Raw genomic sequence first — 13,267 nt, 5'->3', positions numbered from 1 at the left:
TAAGGCATAGGTATGTGAGTTATCTCTTTACAAGACAAAGGAAAGAATATGTAAAAAAGTTAAAATGGTATCAGTGTTGGCGGTCCCACAACTTTTAGATAAGAATCAAACCGGATTGAGTAAATGGCAGAAGTCACCGCTTGAATATTATCCTTAGCTAAAGGCAAAGGAGGATTTGGGGGGGGGGGGGTGGGGGTGGTCAGTTACATGAGGTTGCCAGACAGTAACCAACTTAAGTTCTTGCCTCTGGCATTAAGAGTTTCTAGAGATAAGGCCATCCCCCTTCTTCCTGGCACAGAGAGGGAGGCATCTTCACAGATAGAGGTTTTCCTTAGAAATGTAAATCTTTCCCAACAAAGGGACAAGCAAATTCCACTCCTTGGAGCCTGCTTCTCATCTGTAGTTTTAAAAGTAACCAGCCTAAAAATCTTCATCATAAACCGTTTTAAAATTAAGCAGCCTAAAAATCCTCATCAACAACCTCACTGAGGACAGACAGCAAGAGAAGCACAGTAACGTTGCTACCCTCAACGACCTCCAAGACCCTCACAACCTCCACGCCCAGCACCTCCACAGGCACCTCAACTGCTGCCCCAGTCTCTCTCAAGACAGAGAAAGGCAAGAGATGCCATAGAGCTGGGGCCTCTCCACCCTGAGATGGAGAGGCTTGAGCTAGATGTGGAGCTTATAGCTGTGGCAGCCGGGTTGGATCTAGCAATGAGGGCTCTTGTGGGTAGTCGGGGGAACCAGTTCTGTGCATGTCTCCACTGCCCCATCTGGGCCTTGGGAAGTCCAGCTGCTCCCATATCCCCTTTATAGGGGTGATGTAACTGAATGCTGTCTCAGCCTCCTTGCTCACAGACTCTGGTCAGAAGGGCCTTACAGGGGACAATGAAACAGCATCTGAGTTGGGTGATGAGGGCTGGCTTTGTGCATGGCACTGGGCTAGGAGCTAAAGATAGAGAAATGATCAAGGTACTATTCAGCAAGAGACAAATCTGCTGCCTCAGTAGATACAATTAGAGGAATAAGCCCAGGGTATTAGGCGCACACAATGGAAGGCCCCTGGGGGATGTGGGAGTGGGTTCAAAGTGAAGAGGAGGCTTCCTGGAAAGGAGCTGGGGGAGGGGAAGCAAGCAGGCAGGTGGGCCTGAACAGCTGGAATAAAGGCACGGGCGTGAAAAGTAGTCCCAGGGATGTATGGAGAGGAGATCCCCAGAGCATTCGGAGTTACTGGAAGTAAGGTGAAGAGTGTTGAGGAGTGAGGCTGTTGTCACGTGAGGGAATCCCGTAGATAGTGGGAACCACGGCTGGATTTGCATTTACGAATGGTTCTATAGTGGCTGGTGCGGAGTGGGGGTTTGCAGGAGGCCAGGAAGGCAGTGTAGAGACTGCTGTGGTATTCCAAGTCAGAGCAGGTGAGGGCTGCTGGTATGGAAAGGAGGAGGGCCATTTGAGAAATGTTTAGGACAAGGTTTCTCAAAAAAGCCCAAGAATCTCTAGGGGATCCTAGGAAAAATTCTAGGGCATCTTCAAGTTTATCTAGAGAAACAATGTCTTAGAAAACAAGTCTCGTTCTATGAGACGGTCTTTCAATTACTCCTTGTCACTGCATTGGAGGAGTTTTTTTTAACCCTTGACAGAGTTGCGACTACTCCAACAGATGCAGAATGATTTGTTGGTATTCTGACAGCAGGACCTGTTTTTCTCCAAAGTGGGGAAGGATGAGAGTCCCAGGTTAAGGGCTAAAATGAGGAAATGGTTAAATTCAAGTAGAGACGGGAGAGAGAGGAGTCCTTGATGGCTCCCTGTTGGGGAGCTGTGGACAGATGGACACGGTGGGTGGGGGGAGCAGCTTGGGAGGCTCTCTGGGGATCCCCATGAGCCCTAATGAACTCAGGGCTCCCGAGAACTTCCTGCTCTTCTTTGTACCGGCCCAGGTGTTCCCCTCTTCCCCTATGGGTCAAGAGTTGGAGACCAGCAATTCGTTAGGTGGACTTTGGACTTCACCTCGCCGCTCTTCAAGCCCCAGATTGGCTTCCCTCTCGGCTCCTCTCTCCACGATTTACTCTATGTGAGTCCCTGGCTGCAGCCTAAAGGGCAGAACCCGTGACCTGTGTTCCCAGGGCCCCGCTTCTCTCTCTAGGGCTCAGAGATGGCCTTGTGACCATGACCATGACTGACTGGGAGGAAGGGAGAATGGAAACAACACCTGTTAGGCACCTGTGTGTCCCTGCCACTGGCTCAGTTTGCATTCACAGCCTTTAATATTGGGGTGCCAGCTGAGGAAGACAGGGAGCTAGGCAAGACCCCCCCCACCTCCCCCTACTCACATGGACAAAAGAGTCTTTACCTTAGTAAAGAGGTCCTGGGGCCCAGGAAACTCTCCACTGTTTTCATGGGGCGTTTTTATGAGGAAGAAGCTCTACTTGGGAAATGTGACCATTTGACGCCCTTGACATTGTCTGTAATTATTTCCTGGTTGCCTGGTCCAAGTAGCCCACGTCTCCTGGAGGGGAGGGAACGGCAGTCATGGCCTCTGTGGCTCTCAGTGAGAGGTGCTGGGTCAGGACACTATGAGAGCACAACACGGCGATGGGGTGAGGGTATCAAGCCTTTTAGCCCTGTCTGATGGGGCACACAACATGCTTCAGGATGGGGCTGGGGGGATTTACCCAAATGTGTCTGCTCTGTGACGGGCTGGTCTATAGACAGGATCTGCCACTGAAGCAAGAGAAAACCTACCACCTGAGGAAGGATTTAGGAGGTAAGGAATGTCTGAGGGTAAAGAGTATTTGTGTGAGAACTATGTAAAGGTGGCTCTCCCAGCAGGCAGGGAGAGATGAGATGATCTTCCAGAGAGTGTTGACATTTCTACAGTTCTACTTAGTGAGGCCCTCGGGCGTCACGCTTCTGAGGAGCTGGCCCAAGGCTGGGACGTTCCCTCCCTGATGCTCACCGGAGGAACCTTTGTGTTCAGTTCACAGATAATGGCCAGATCATTTTCCCGGAGTCAGAGTACAAGATTTTCTCCTATCCCAACCCTCCCCTTGGAGGCTTCACAGGCCAGGACCCTGTGGCCCTGGTGGCTCCATTCTGGGACGATGCTGATTTCTCCAGCCGCAGGGGAACCATATTTTACCAGGTGAGCCTTTCAAAGCCTGGCATTCAGGATCCCCCAGCAGCCAGCAAGGAGAGACAGAAGGCTGTGTGGAGGGCAGTGCAAGTGTTACTGCTGTCAGAGCCCGGGCTCACTGTGGGCAGGAACTGATGCTTAAATATGAGCGCGGGGAGGAAGCAGGCTATTAGAGGAATAGGACTATTACACAGACTCAGGAATATGCCAACACAACCACGAGAAGACAGGGATTAGGGTTGGCAATCAAGCATTTGATTTTAGAATAAGCTTGTAGGGGGTCTATCCTAACAAGCCTGAGTCAAGCAAGCCTCCTGCGTGTGTTCCTGCACTGGGTTAATGATTCCAATCAGTGGGAGTATGTAATGAAAGCTACTGCAGGCAAATGCGGATTGTGCCCCTGCCATGGGCAAGGCACTGTAGAGGGTTCAAAGATGGAGAAAATGTGCCTGTCCTCAAGGAGCTTCCAGTCCGACACGGGGAGATACAAATGGGCACAGGGTGTTATGCAGTCCAAGCCGTCTCTTGTGCTAAGAGATGCATGAGTCCAACTGCAGAAGATTCTGTTTTCTGGGCCTCAACCCTCCCCTCCACACATCCCAGGCTTCCCTGCAGCCCGAATGTGAATTGGTAAGGTCAGAGGAGCTAACTGTGGAAACGCGGGCTGGGAGAAGGAAGGATGGGAGACACGAGTGAGACTAAAGTGAGCAGGAGCACTGTGCAGAAAGGGGGGTCCCTCACAAGTGTTGAGCTGGGACTCCCATTTCCTCGTCCTTATCTGCCTTCTTTCCTAGGAATATGAGACGCTCTATGGTGAATACCATCCGCTAGTCCAGCAGGTGGAGTCTTGGATCCAAAAGTTCATAAACACCTGGGACTACAAAGCCAGGTGGACCCTAAAGGTCACATGGGACAGTGCCCGCGCCTATCCCGCCCAGAGGAGCTTTGGGGTGAGTGGACCAACAGACAACTCTCTGTGAACCATCTGGAAGTCAGACATTCTAGAATCCTAGGCAGGGGCCACTCTGCTAAACTCTCTGACTTAAGGAAAGATTGCTGACGATAGCCACCCCCATCTCCACCCCACTTTCCTCCCCAACTCCCACTCCCCTAACCCCTAACCCCCAACCTTTTCCCCACCCTCCCACTCCCAACCCCCGACCTTGTTTGCTGAGCACTCACCACACACCAGGCCTGCCTCAGCCCTTTACGTACATGACCTCACAGCAGTCCAGAGCACTGGGTATAAGGAGAGTAAAACATAGGAAACGGAAATTTATAAGTCAAAAATGGCTGGCTATTAGCAGCTTTATATGGCTCAACTTGATATTGCTACCCACATTTAGAGGTGGGGAAGACGATGGTTAGAGAAGTTAAACAACTTGCTGGAGGTCACCCAGCTAGCAAATGACAAAGCCATTCCAAACTCTGGTTCCTAACTGCAGTGCCATCGATGGAAATGGGCACTCCACCATTCTCCTCAGTCTTCCCTCTGGGGACTCACAGAGGGCGTCTCTTACAATCACAGAGTTCCTCCTTGTGTCTGGTCTGAAGTCATTCTTTTATTCATTTGTTCAACAAGTTCACTGATTACCTACTTTGTACGAGCACAGTGCTTGGCGTCTGCCTTCAGAGAACCTCCAGTCTCACCGGCTGTGGTCCTCGCACTATTCAGGCTGAGGGGACATGGGGACAATGGCCTTAAATATCCCTGAGGAAGCTCGGTAGGCCTCTCCCAGCTCTCTGGCATCTTGGCTAATCTCTCAGGTTCCTGTAGCTTTCTCACACAAACCCTCTTCTAACTGGATTCTAACCCAGAGTCCTTTATCGCCCCTCCCTGGAAAGAAGGCACAAAGAAGGCAAACCCACCATGGTAGGTGCATTGACACCCAGGCCGAAAGCTGCCCTACGTGATCCCAAACTTGCCAGCAGTTTAAGGACACGCCTTTGCTCTGGGTAGGCCAGGAAAGGCAATGTGTGCGTCGGGGCGGGGGTGTGGGATGGGTGGTGGGACATCAGGGAGGAGACCCCAGATGTCTCACAGGCATCCTTGTGTTTGTCTCCAAACAACCCCTAGACCAACACCTACCAGGCCATCCTTTCCACGGATGGGAGCCGGTCCTACGCCCTGTTTCTCTATCAAAGCGGTGGTATGCAGTGGGATGTGACCCAGCGCCCGAGCAACTCGGTCCTCATGGGCTTCTCCAGGTAGGACAGGGAGGGCCTGTCAGCCCGGAGCAGATAATAGGAAACGGGGCAGAGCAGGGGTTTTGTTCCGCACACACTCCCATCTTCCAGGCCGAGGCATGAATGCTCCCTGCTGGTACGTCTACCTCACACTGACTCCAGTTCCCACTTCTCTCTGTTTCAGATGAAAAGATTTCTACTCACCTTGCCTTCTCTTCTCTATCTCAGTCCTCGTGCTTTGTAATAATTCCCAGAGCTTTGACTTCTCTGATTTCCACAAACGTGGGCTGACCTCTTGACTTCTCAAATATTGTAATAAGAGCAGCCAACATTTATTACACTAAGTATGCAATACGCATTATTTCATTTGATTATCACCACAATCCCACGAAGGAGATTCTATTTATTACCCATTCTACAGATAAGGAAACTGAGGTACAATAGGTCAGTGACTGCCCAAAGTCACAGGGCTGGGAAGTGGCAAAGCAGGAATTTGAACCCAGATGTATGAGGCTGAAATCTGCCTTCCCGACTTTTGATGGGCTGAGAATTAACCCCTCACTCGGGGGCAGCAATGGCTTGTGTGGGGTCAGTGGCAAAGACGGAGAGTGGAGGGACGGGGACGTGGATGGGGCCGTGGGTTCCTGGTGTGGAGATGACTCAGTCTCTGACACAGCAGTTCTTGGCCACGGTATTTCCAGTTGCTGGTGTGTGCAATCGGTTGTGAAGGTCACATGCAATTTGTTACTGGTACTTGCTATAGATGGTTTTCTCCTAGAGCGCTCAGGATTGCCCCTATAATTATGTCGCTTTCACTTGCTTTTTGATGTGCTGCTCAAGAGAAAGGAGTGGAATTATCCAACTAGCTAGGAATTTCACGCCACACCATGCTGAGTGTGCCCACAGAAGGTGTCCCGCCTGTGTGCATCATCTCTCCTGTGTCAGAGAGGAGAATAGATCAGGAGTCACTGCTCTGAGGCATTTCCTCCTTCCTGGAGCAGCACTTTGAACCCCACGGCGAAGCGGGGGAGCACGCATCGCATGCGGCCCTCATTCAGTTCTGAGGGATTTGCAAACATTACTGCATTTAATCCTCGCAAAATCTCGAAGTAGATGCCCCCTTAATCCCTCTTACACAGATGTGAAAGCTAAGAATCAGAGACGTTAAGTGACCTGCCCATGGTCACCCAGCTGCTAGTGCTGGAATCAGGAGTTGAATCCATAACTGCCCAGCTCCAGACACCAGCTCCTAACTCTCACAACGAGCAGCCCCCTACGGAACCCTCTCTCTAACCCCTAGCCGAAAGGAAAACAACAGGAAGGAGGCCAGAACTCTGTTGTTTTCACACTCCTGTCTCCTGTCTCATGACCAGTTTCTTGCAGTTATCCATCAGACGTGGAGCAAATTAGAGCCTCTCACCCTTGCCCCATCCATCTCTTCCTCTCTCCTCTTAGTGCTGGGAGCCAGTGATTCTGGTTGACTCACTGAGCAACTGATTGAATAATTGACTGACTGACTGATAACAACTAGGGGGACTGAGTGAGTGAGTGGCTGACTGACTGGTTGAATGAACGAATAAGTTGCTGACTGAGAGGAAAGACCCTTTTGTGACACAGGCCTATGATTCTTTCCTTTGCCTGCAGTGGAGACGGGCATTACGAAAACAGCCCAGTGACGCTCCTGCCAGCATGGGAGAAGTACCGTCCAGACCAGTTCCTGAATTCCAGCTTAGGTAAAAGCACCACCTCACCACACTTGAGCTAGACGCAAGTCCTCTTCTGTCTTCTACTCTGTGTGCCGTGAAAATCCTAGAGGGGCAGCTCCCTAGCATCTCCACCATCCTGAAGGGCGTCCCAGCACAATCTGACCTCCCCTGGGTGTAATTGGGACTTGACACTGACCAGGGAGCTGCTGGTACCTTCTGTGCCCTTGCACAATACAGTCCCAGTTGGAGCTACCTCTCCCTGGGATGAGCCAAAGCCAGAAGGTCTCTCAGTGGGGGCCCAGAGCCTGGAAGTGAGGCCAGGGGGATGGCGGGAGGTGGGGATATGAATGGGAAGTTAAGGCAATACTCCAAGTGTCCTGTCCCAGAGCTGGAAGGAGAACCCAGACCAGATCCCTTATGGGGAACCTACCAAGAGGAGTTCCAGAGGTCTGACATCCATTCAGTCATCACTTATTGAGCACCTGCTGTGTGCTGGCCACTGTGCAAAGAACCAGGAATATGAAAAAAAGAGAAAAGACCAACTATGTTTGCTCCCAAAGAGTTCTCGCTCTGGTAAGAAGACCAGTACTTTAGGCCCCATGGGCCTCCTCCATGACTCCATGTACTGTCCTGAGGCCCCAAAAGGGAAGAAATTATAGTTTCCAAAATGTGATAGAACAGAGGACATTTTAGCATTAGAAATCAGCCATGTAAATTGTGAATCATAAATTCAGTTCTATTTGTTCTGTGGCAAGAACTTTTGGTAAACAGAAGCTAAGTCAAATCATGGGTGCCATCTTGTGGAGAGAGCTGCCCTGTCAGATTAGGGCCTTTCTGTCAAAATACATCGGCTTGTGACCTAGGGGGCACAATACGACTGTGTGTCACATGCGCGCACATGTTGAACGGGGAGTGTCTGATGTGTTCCCCCTGACACCACGCTATTCTGGAGAATATACACGAACAGATAATCACAAATAATGATTATTCTTGTCAAAACTTTAACATATCCTAGTTATCTTGATAATTTCTTCTTTTGTATAGGAACAGGGTCAAAGTCTAACACACTATGTCCTCCTATATCTTATTGGACTCTGGAGGCCCCCTTCTCACTCATGGCGGCTGGGGTGGGCAGTACATAACTTATGATTAATTAAAGGTCTATTTAAAGTGAAACCCCCCATCAGGGTTTCTTCTCCCTTCCAAGGGTGGCGTCTGGGCACAGAGGAAGCTTTCTCGGCCTCATGGTGTTGGAGCAAGCCCCTGCTTCCCATACCACCTTCTCTGTTGCTCCCCAGCTGCCCTCTGAGCATTGGCCTCTGTTCTGGCTGCTTTGGCCACTGACATGTCTGTGCTGGGGGAGAGGGAGGGTCAGGGAGGAAAGACAAGTGTCTGAGAGGGTGGCTGGTGGCTCGCTCACTGAGATATGGGTGCATGAGGAGGAACTGGTTTGGGGGCATTGCAAGGTGTTGGAGCTGAGAGGACAGATGAGGGGACTGGAGATCAGGGCCAGGGTTTGGCTCTGAGTTGGGTGCAGGTGAGGCCTCCCTGCCTAGCACTCATCCCTGGATTTCGCCCTAGGATCCAAGCTTTGAGGGCTTTTGGAGGACACATCAAAGGGGCCTTTGGGGAGAAATCACTGCCAATCTGACTGGGTCCCATCTCTGAAACAGCTGTGTCTATGGGGGGAAGTGGCATCCAGAGGGTGCATTTATGAGTTTCAGTTGTCTCTAAAGCTAAAGCAGAGCCTGTGGCCCCAGGTCCTGAGATAACCCCTTTTCCTTTCTTCCCCAGGTGTCAGGGGGCTGCAGGTCTATAGGCTACACAGGGAAGAAAGGCCCAACCCCCGTCTCAGGTGCCTGCAGTGGTTGAAGAGTCAGCCTCAGTGGCCCCACTGGGGCTGGAACCGGCTCTCCTGCCCTTGCTCCTGGTGGCAGGGACTACAGGACTTACGATTCCAGCCCATCAGCATAGGTGACACGTCCTTCCTGTCTCTCGGGGCATCCTCACTGTCCCCCAGAAGCCACCCACCATCCTTCTGGTCGTGCCTGACCTGTCCCTTCCAGGGCACCCTCAGCCCCTCCCCAGAAACGCCCCTACCCCATTCCCACTCCCACCACAGGCATAGTGGCCTGAGCATGTCTGGACTTGTTGCAGGCTGGGGCCTCGGCAGCAGGCAGCTGTGCAGCTTCTCCTCCTGGCGTGGGGGCGTGTGCTGCAGCTATGGGCCCTGGGGAGAGCTTCTCGAAGGCTGGAGAGTGCAGAATCCTTGGCAGTTTGGTATGTGTGTCCATAAAGATCTCAACCCCACCTTCTCTGGAGCTCTCTGCTCTTCCCTGTCAGAGACCAGCCTGGGCTCCACACCAAGCAGTGGAACCCGTAGAATGAAGCCTCTTGTCCCCATTCCTTCCCAGCTCCTTCCCTTCTCTGGCCCTCCATTTCCTGATCTTGTAACATTAGGAAGCTTCTGACATCCCTTCCAGCTCACATCCTAGGGATTTATGATTGAGTGCCTCTTGCCCCATCTCCACTTGGCCCTGAAGCCCCAGCCCAGAATGGCAGCATCCTTCTAGGGAGGCGGAGGGGGCCTAGTCTGACCCTGTCCCTCAGGACCCAGATTACCAGGCTGCCTGGGGAAGACATGGAGTCATCTCCTGCAGAGACCCTCCAAAGGAGCTAGAGAGCACAGAGTTGGGGGGCCGGGACACTGCGGGCCTTCCCCCCTCCTTCCTGTAATCGCAGCAGCCCTCATAGTCCCCAGACCATCAGCCACACCCTCCCACCCCCAGCACTTTGAGAGCAATGGGACTAGCATTCCACCCTTCAAGACAGGAAGTTCCTCAGCCCTGACCATGTGCCCGCCCTGAGGGGTTGGCTGCACATGGCTCCAGCAAGCCTGCCGGGGGACAGTAACTGGTCAATGGCCTGTCATTGAGCAGGGTGGGATCTGAGCTGAGGTGTGCCCGATTCCCAATCCATGCCCTTATCTCCTGTATCACCCTGCCCTACCAAACCTTCCAGCAGGTTCTGCCAGCCCTCCTCTCCCCTCAACACACTGCTCTGCTCCACAGACCAAGAACTGGAGGCACAGAACTGGTGCTGCCGCTGGAACGACAAGCCCTCCTTCTGCATCCTGTACCAGCAGTGGCGGCCCCGCATTGGCTGTGCTGGGTACCGGCCCCTGAGGCCCGGTGAGGCTGCCAGGCCTGCCCTCCGGCAGGATAGAGGCAGAGGATCCAGGGAGGGGCAGCCTCTTGGGGCCTGGACCAGGGCAGCACTAGCCTCCTGGGGCAGGTCTGTGGCCACAAGGGAAGATGGAGACGGGTCCAGTGTATTACAGCCAATGGCAAACAGAAGGGCTTCATACATGGCATCGGGGAAGGAAATGGGGGGTGGGGAGATAATGAGCAGACATGGCTGGGATGGGGGCACAAAAGTATAGAAGAGCTTCTGGGGTGGGTTCTAAACTCCATGAACCCTCCCCAGGCTTCAGTCTACCCAGGCCAATGCCCTGCCTGGGGGCAGTGGGGAACCTCAGACCCTTTGCTGGTCTACTGTGCCAATGTGGCATCTCCTTCTTTCCAGCCTGGATGTTCGGGGACCCCCACATCACCACCTTGGATGGTGCCAATTACACATTCAATGGGCTGGGGGACTTCCTGCTGGTCCGGGCCAAGGACGGAAACTCCTCCTTCCTGCTACAGGGCCGCACGGCTCTGACCGGCTCCGCCCAGGCCTCCAACTTCATCGCCTTTGCCGCTCAATACAACTCCACCAGCCTGGGCCCCATCATGGTGAGCAAGGCAGGGGTGCCAAGACATCCCTGCTCCCCTCACAGGGAGCCTTCAGCTCAGGGACCTTCAGCTGGAAATCCAGGCCCAGGAGGAGGAAGAGAAGGAAGAAGAGAAGAGAGCAGGAAGGAGGGAGGACGCATCCTACCAGTGTAGGGGTTCAAGAGTCCTCCCTAGAGACAGCAGGATTGGGGTCTCGGCCCCACTAGCTGTGTGACTAAGAAATGACAACTGCTGGTGCCTCAGTTTTCTTTTTTTATTTGAGGAAGATTAGCCCTGAGCTAACCACTGCCAGTCCTCCTCTTTTTGCTGAGGAGGCCTGGCCCTGAGCTAACATCCGTGCCCATCTTCCTCCACTTTATATGTGGGACGCCTACCACAGCACGGTGTGCCAAGCGGTGCTGTGACCGCACCTGGGATCCAAACCAGCAAACTGTGGGCCACCGAGAAGCAGAACGTGCAAACTTAACCACTGCACCACAGGGCCGGCCCCTCAGTTTTCCTGTAGTAAAATGGGGGTAATAATATTGCCTACCTCACAGGGCTGTTGTGAGATTTAAGTGAGATGATCTAAGAAATGTGCCTGGCTCAGAGCCTGGCCCATGCTAAGCACCCCATACACATTCGCTAGCATAGCCTCATCGTACCCTCTCCATCACCTTCAGCTTTGTCCAGGGCTCAGGTTCTAAGCTCTCTGCAGCCTCCTTACTCAGCCTCTGGGCCCGCCTGCAGACTGGGCTTAGGCGTCCTCCAATTCCCTTCCAGGTTCAATGGCTCCTTAAGCCCAATGACACAATCCAAGCGCGGCTCAATAACCAGACTGTGACATTTGAGACTAACCGTGAAGACGCAGAAGGTAGGCTGGGGACAGCCATCTGCTGCCCTCTCCTGCTTCCCTGGGTCAGGGTCAGCGGGGTGCCTGCACTTGGGAGCAGTGTGTGGGGATGGAGGCAGCACTGGGGCGGAGGGCAGAGGAGAATGGTCGCCACCCCTGCTGTCCCTTCAGCAGCTGTGCCTGAGCATCTCCTTCACCCAGGAGCCGGGCATTAAATTTTCCCTCCTCACTTCCTCCCTTCCTCCAGGGCTGTGACAGCCTCTCTGTGGCAGCCCCTGTCCTCTGTCCCTGGGTAGAAGGTGGTGATGTGGGCCTTGAGGGGGTCCTGTGAGTTTGGTTTTGGGCTTCTGGAGAAAGACATCCCAGAGCTGCTCTTAAAGTCCTCTTTGCATCTTGAACCTTCATGACTGCCAAGTCTTGGGCCTGCAGGGTTCCTGGATTCTTCCTCATCTGTCTCCCAACTCTCTAGGCCAGGAGACATTCAACACCACCGGAGTCGTAATGACCCGCAATGGCTCGCTGGTGTCAGCCAGCTTCGATGGGACAGTGACCATCTCAGTGATCGCTCTCTCCAACATCCTCCACGCCTCCTGCAGCCTCCCAGAGGAGTATCAAAACCGCACAGAGGGCCTCCTGGGTAAGAAGCAGGCTCGGCGCCGCCTCTGAGGCTGAGGCAGCAGCAGGAGCTCGGACCCCGAGTCCGCAGGCAAATCCCTCTCCCACTGGCCTGTGACATCCCAGGCTGTGCCCTCTCAGCCTCCTTGGAGCAGAGCCCTGCGGGCACAGAGCAGCAGGGAAGGGCCCCTTCAGCTACCTTTAAGGCTCACTTCCTGTCCTCCCCAAGCTAGATTCCAGGGCAGCCAAGGGGCCAAGGAAGAGGGGCTCTGGGGAGGGTGGGGCCAGCAGCTGCCCTTCCCCTGCCTCCAGCCTCACACCTCCCATATCTCCCTTCATCCCCCACGTTCCCTCCCTTCTTCCTCTATTTCTTCCTTCATTTTCTCCTCTTGCCTCCCTGAAACAGAGGGCGGGCTATGAGGCTATGGTCCTCTCCCTTCCTCTTGGAGGACTGAACTGAGAACAGATGCAACTGGAAGAGGCTTTCCAGGTCCCCTCACATCTTGAGTGTGACCCACTGGATGCTCCCCAGGGAAGGGGAGAGCCACAGTTGCAGGGTGGCCGACCTCCTACTCTGTCCCTCAGGGGTCTGGAACAACAATCCAGATGACGACTTCAGGATGCCCAATGGCTCTACCATTTCCCGAAGCAGCTCTGAAGAGATGTTTTTTCACTATGGAATGACCTGTGAGTCTGGGCCTCAGAGTCCTCGGGGCAGACGGAGCAGGGCCCGGATGAAGAAAGCCGGGAGCATTGTCTCCCTCAGGCCTGTGGGAACCAGGCCTCCGTCCTTTGTGAGGGAGGGGTGGAAAGGCCAGGAGGAGATGCTGAGGATTCTGGTACCACCCCAGATTTATCCCCTCCATCCCCATCCCACCTGCGTCTCTATCTAGAAGAGAGGATGAGGGAAGTGGGTGGCCCTCACGTCCTAAAGCAGGGATTTCCAAACCAGAAGCAGGAAGCCCCTCTCTCCCTCCACGTCCCCCTCCACCACCCC

At 53.5% G+C, this 13,267-nt stretch overlaps 1 protein-coding gene across 7 annotated transcripts in view; it reads left to right on the top strand.

Moving 5' to 3' along the window:
- Positions 1-13,267, top strand: part of MUC4 (mucin 4, cell surface associated) — a 51,777-nt gene that overhangs the window by 27,113 nt on the left and 11,397 nt on the right. For 6 of the 7 annotated variants that reach the window (XM_070509049.1, XM_070509048.1, XM_070509047.1 and 3 more), the window contains 12 exons: positions 1,941-2,074; positions 2,981-3,145; positions 3,931-4,086; positions 5,214-5,344; positions 6,968-7,056; positions 8,824-9,003; positions 9,187-9,309; positions 10,101-10,220; positions 10,615-10,823; positions 11,586-11,676; positions 12,125-12,292; positions 12,856-12,957. In XM_070509049.1, coding sequence (XP_070365150.1) covers positions 1,941-2,074; positions 2,981-3,145; positions 3,931-4,086; positions 5,214-5,344; positions 6,968-7,056; positions 8,824-9,003; positions 9,187-9,309; positions 10,101-10,220; positions 10,615-10,823; positions 11,586-11,676; positions 12,125-12,292; positions 12,856-12,957 — 1,668 coding nt within the window. The remainder of the gene's footprint in view (positions 1-1,940; positions 2,075-2,980; positions 3,146-3,930; positions 4,087-5,213; positions 5,345-6,967; positions 7,057-8,823; positions 9,004-9,186; positions 9,310-10,100; positions 10,221-10,614; positions 10,824-11,585; positions 11,677-12,124; positions 12,293-12,855; positions 12,958-13,267) is intronic. The other variant, XM_070509045.1, reaches the window with a different exon arrangement.

The sequence above is a fragment of the Equus asinus genome, chromosome 5 (assembly GCF_041296235.1).
Source record: "Equus asinus isolate D_3611 breed Donkey chromosome 5, EquAss-T2T_v2, whole genome shotgun sequence".
NCBI classification, from domain to species: Eukaryota; Metazoa; Chordata; class Mammalia; order Perissodactyla; family Equidae; genus Equus; species Equus asinus.
This window is presented reverse-complemented; position numbering and strand designations above follow the sequence as displayed.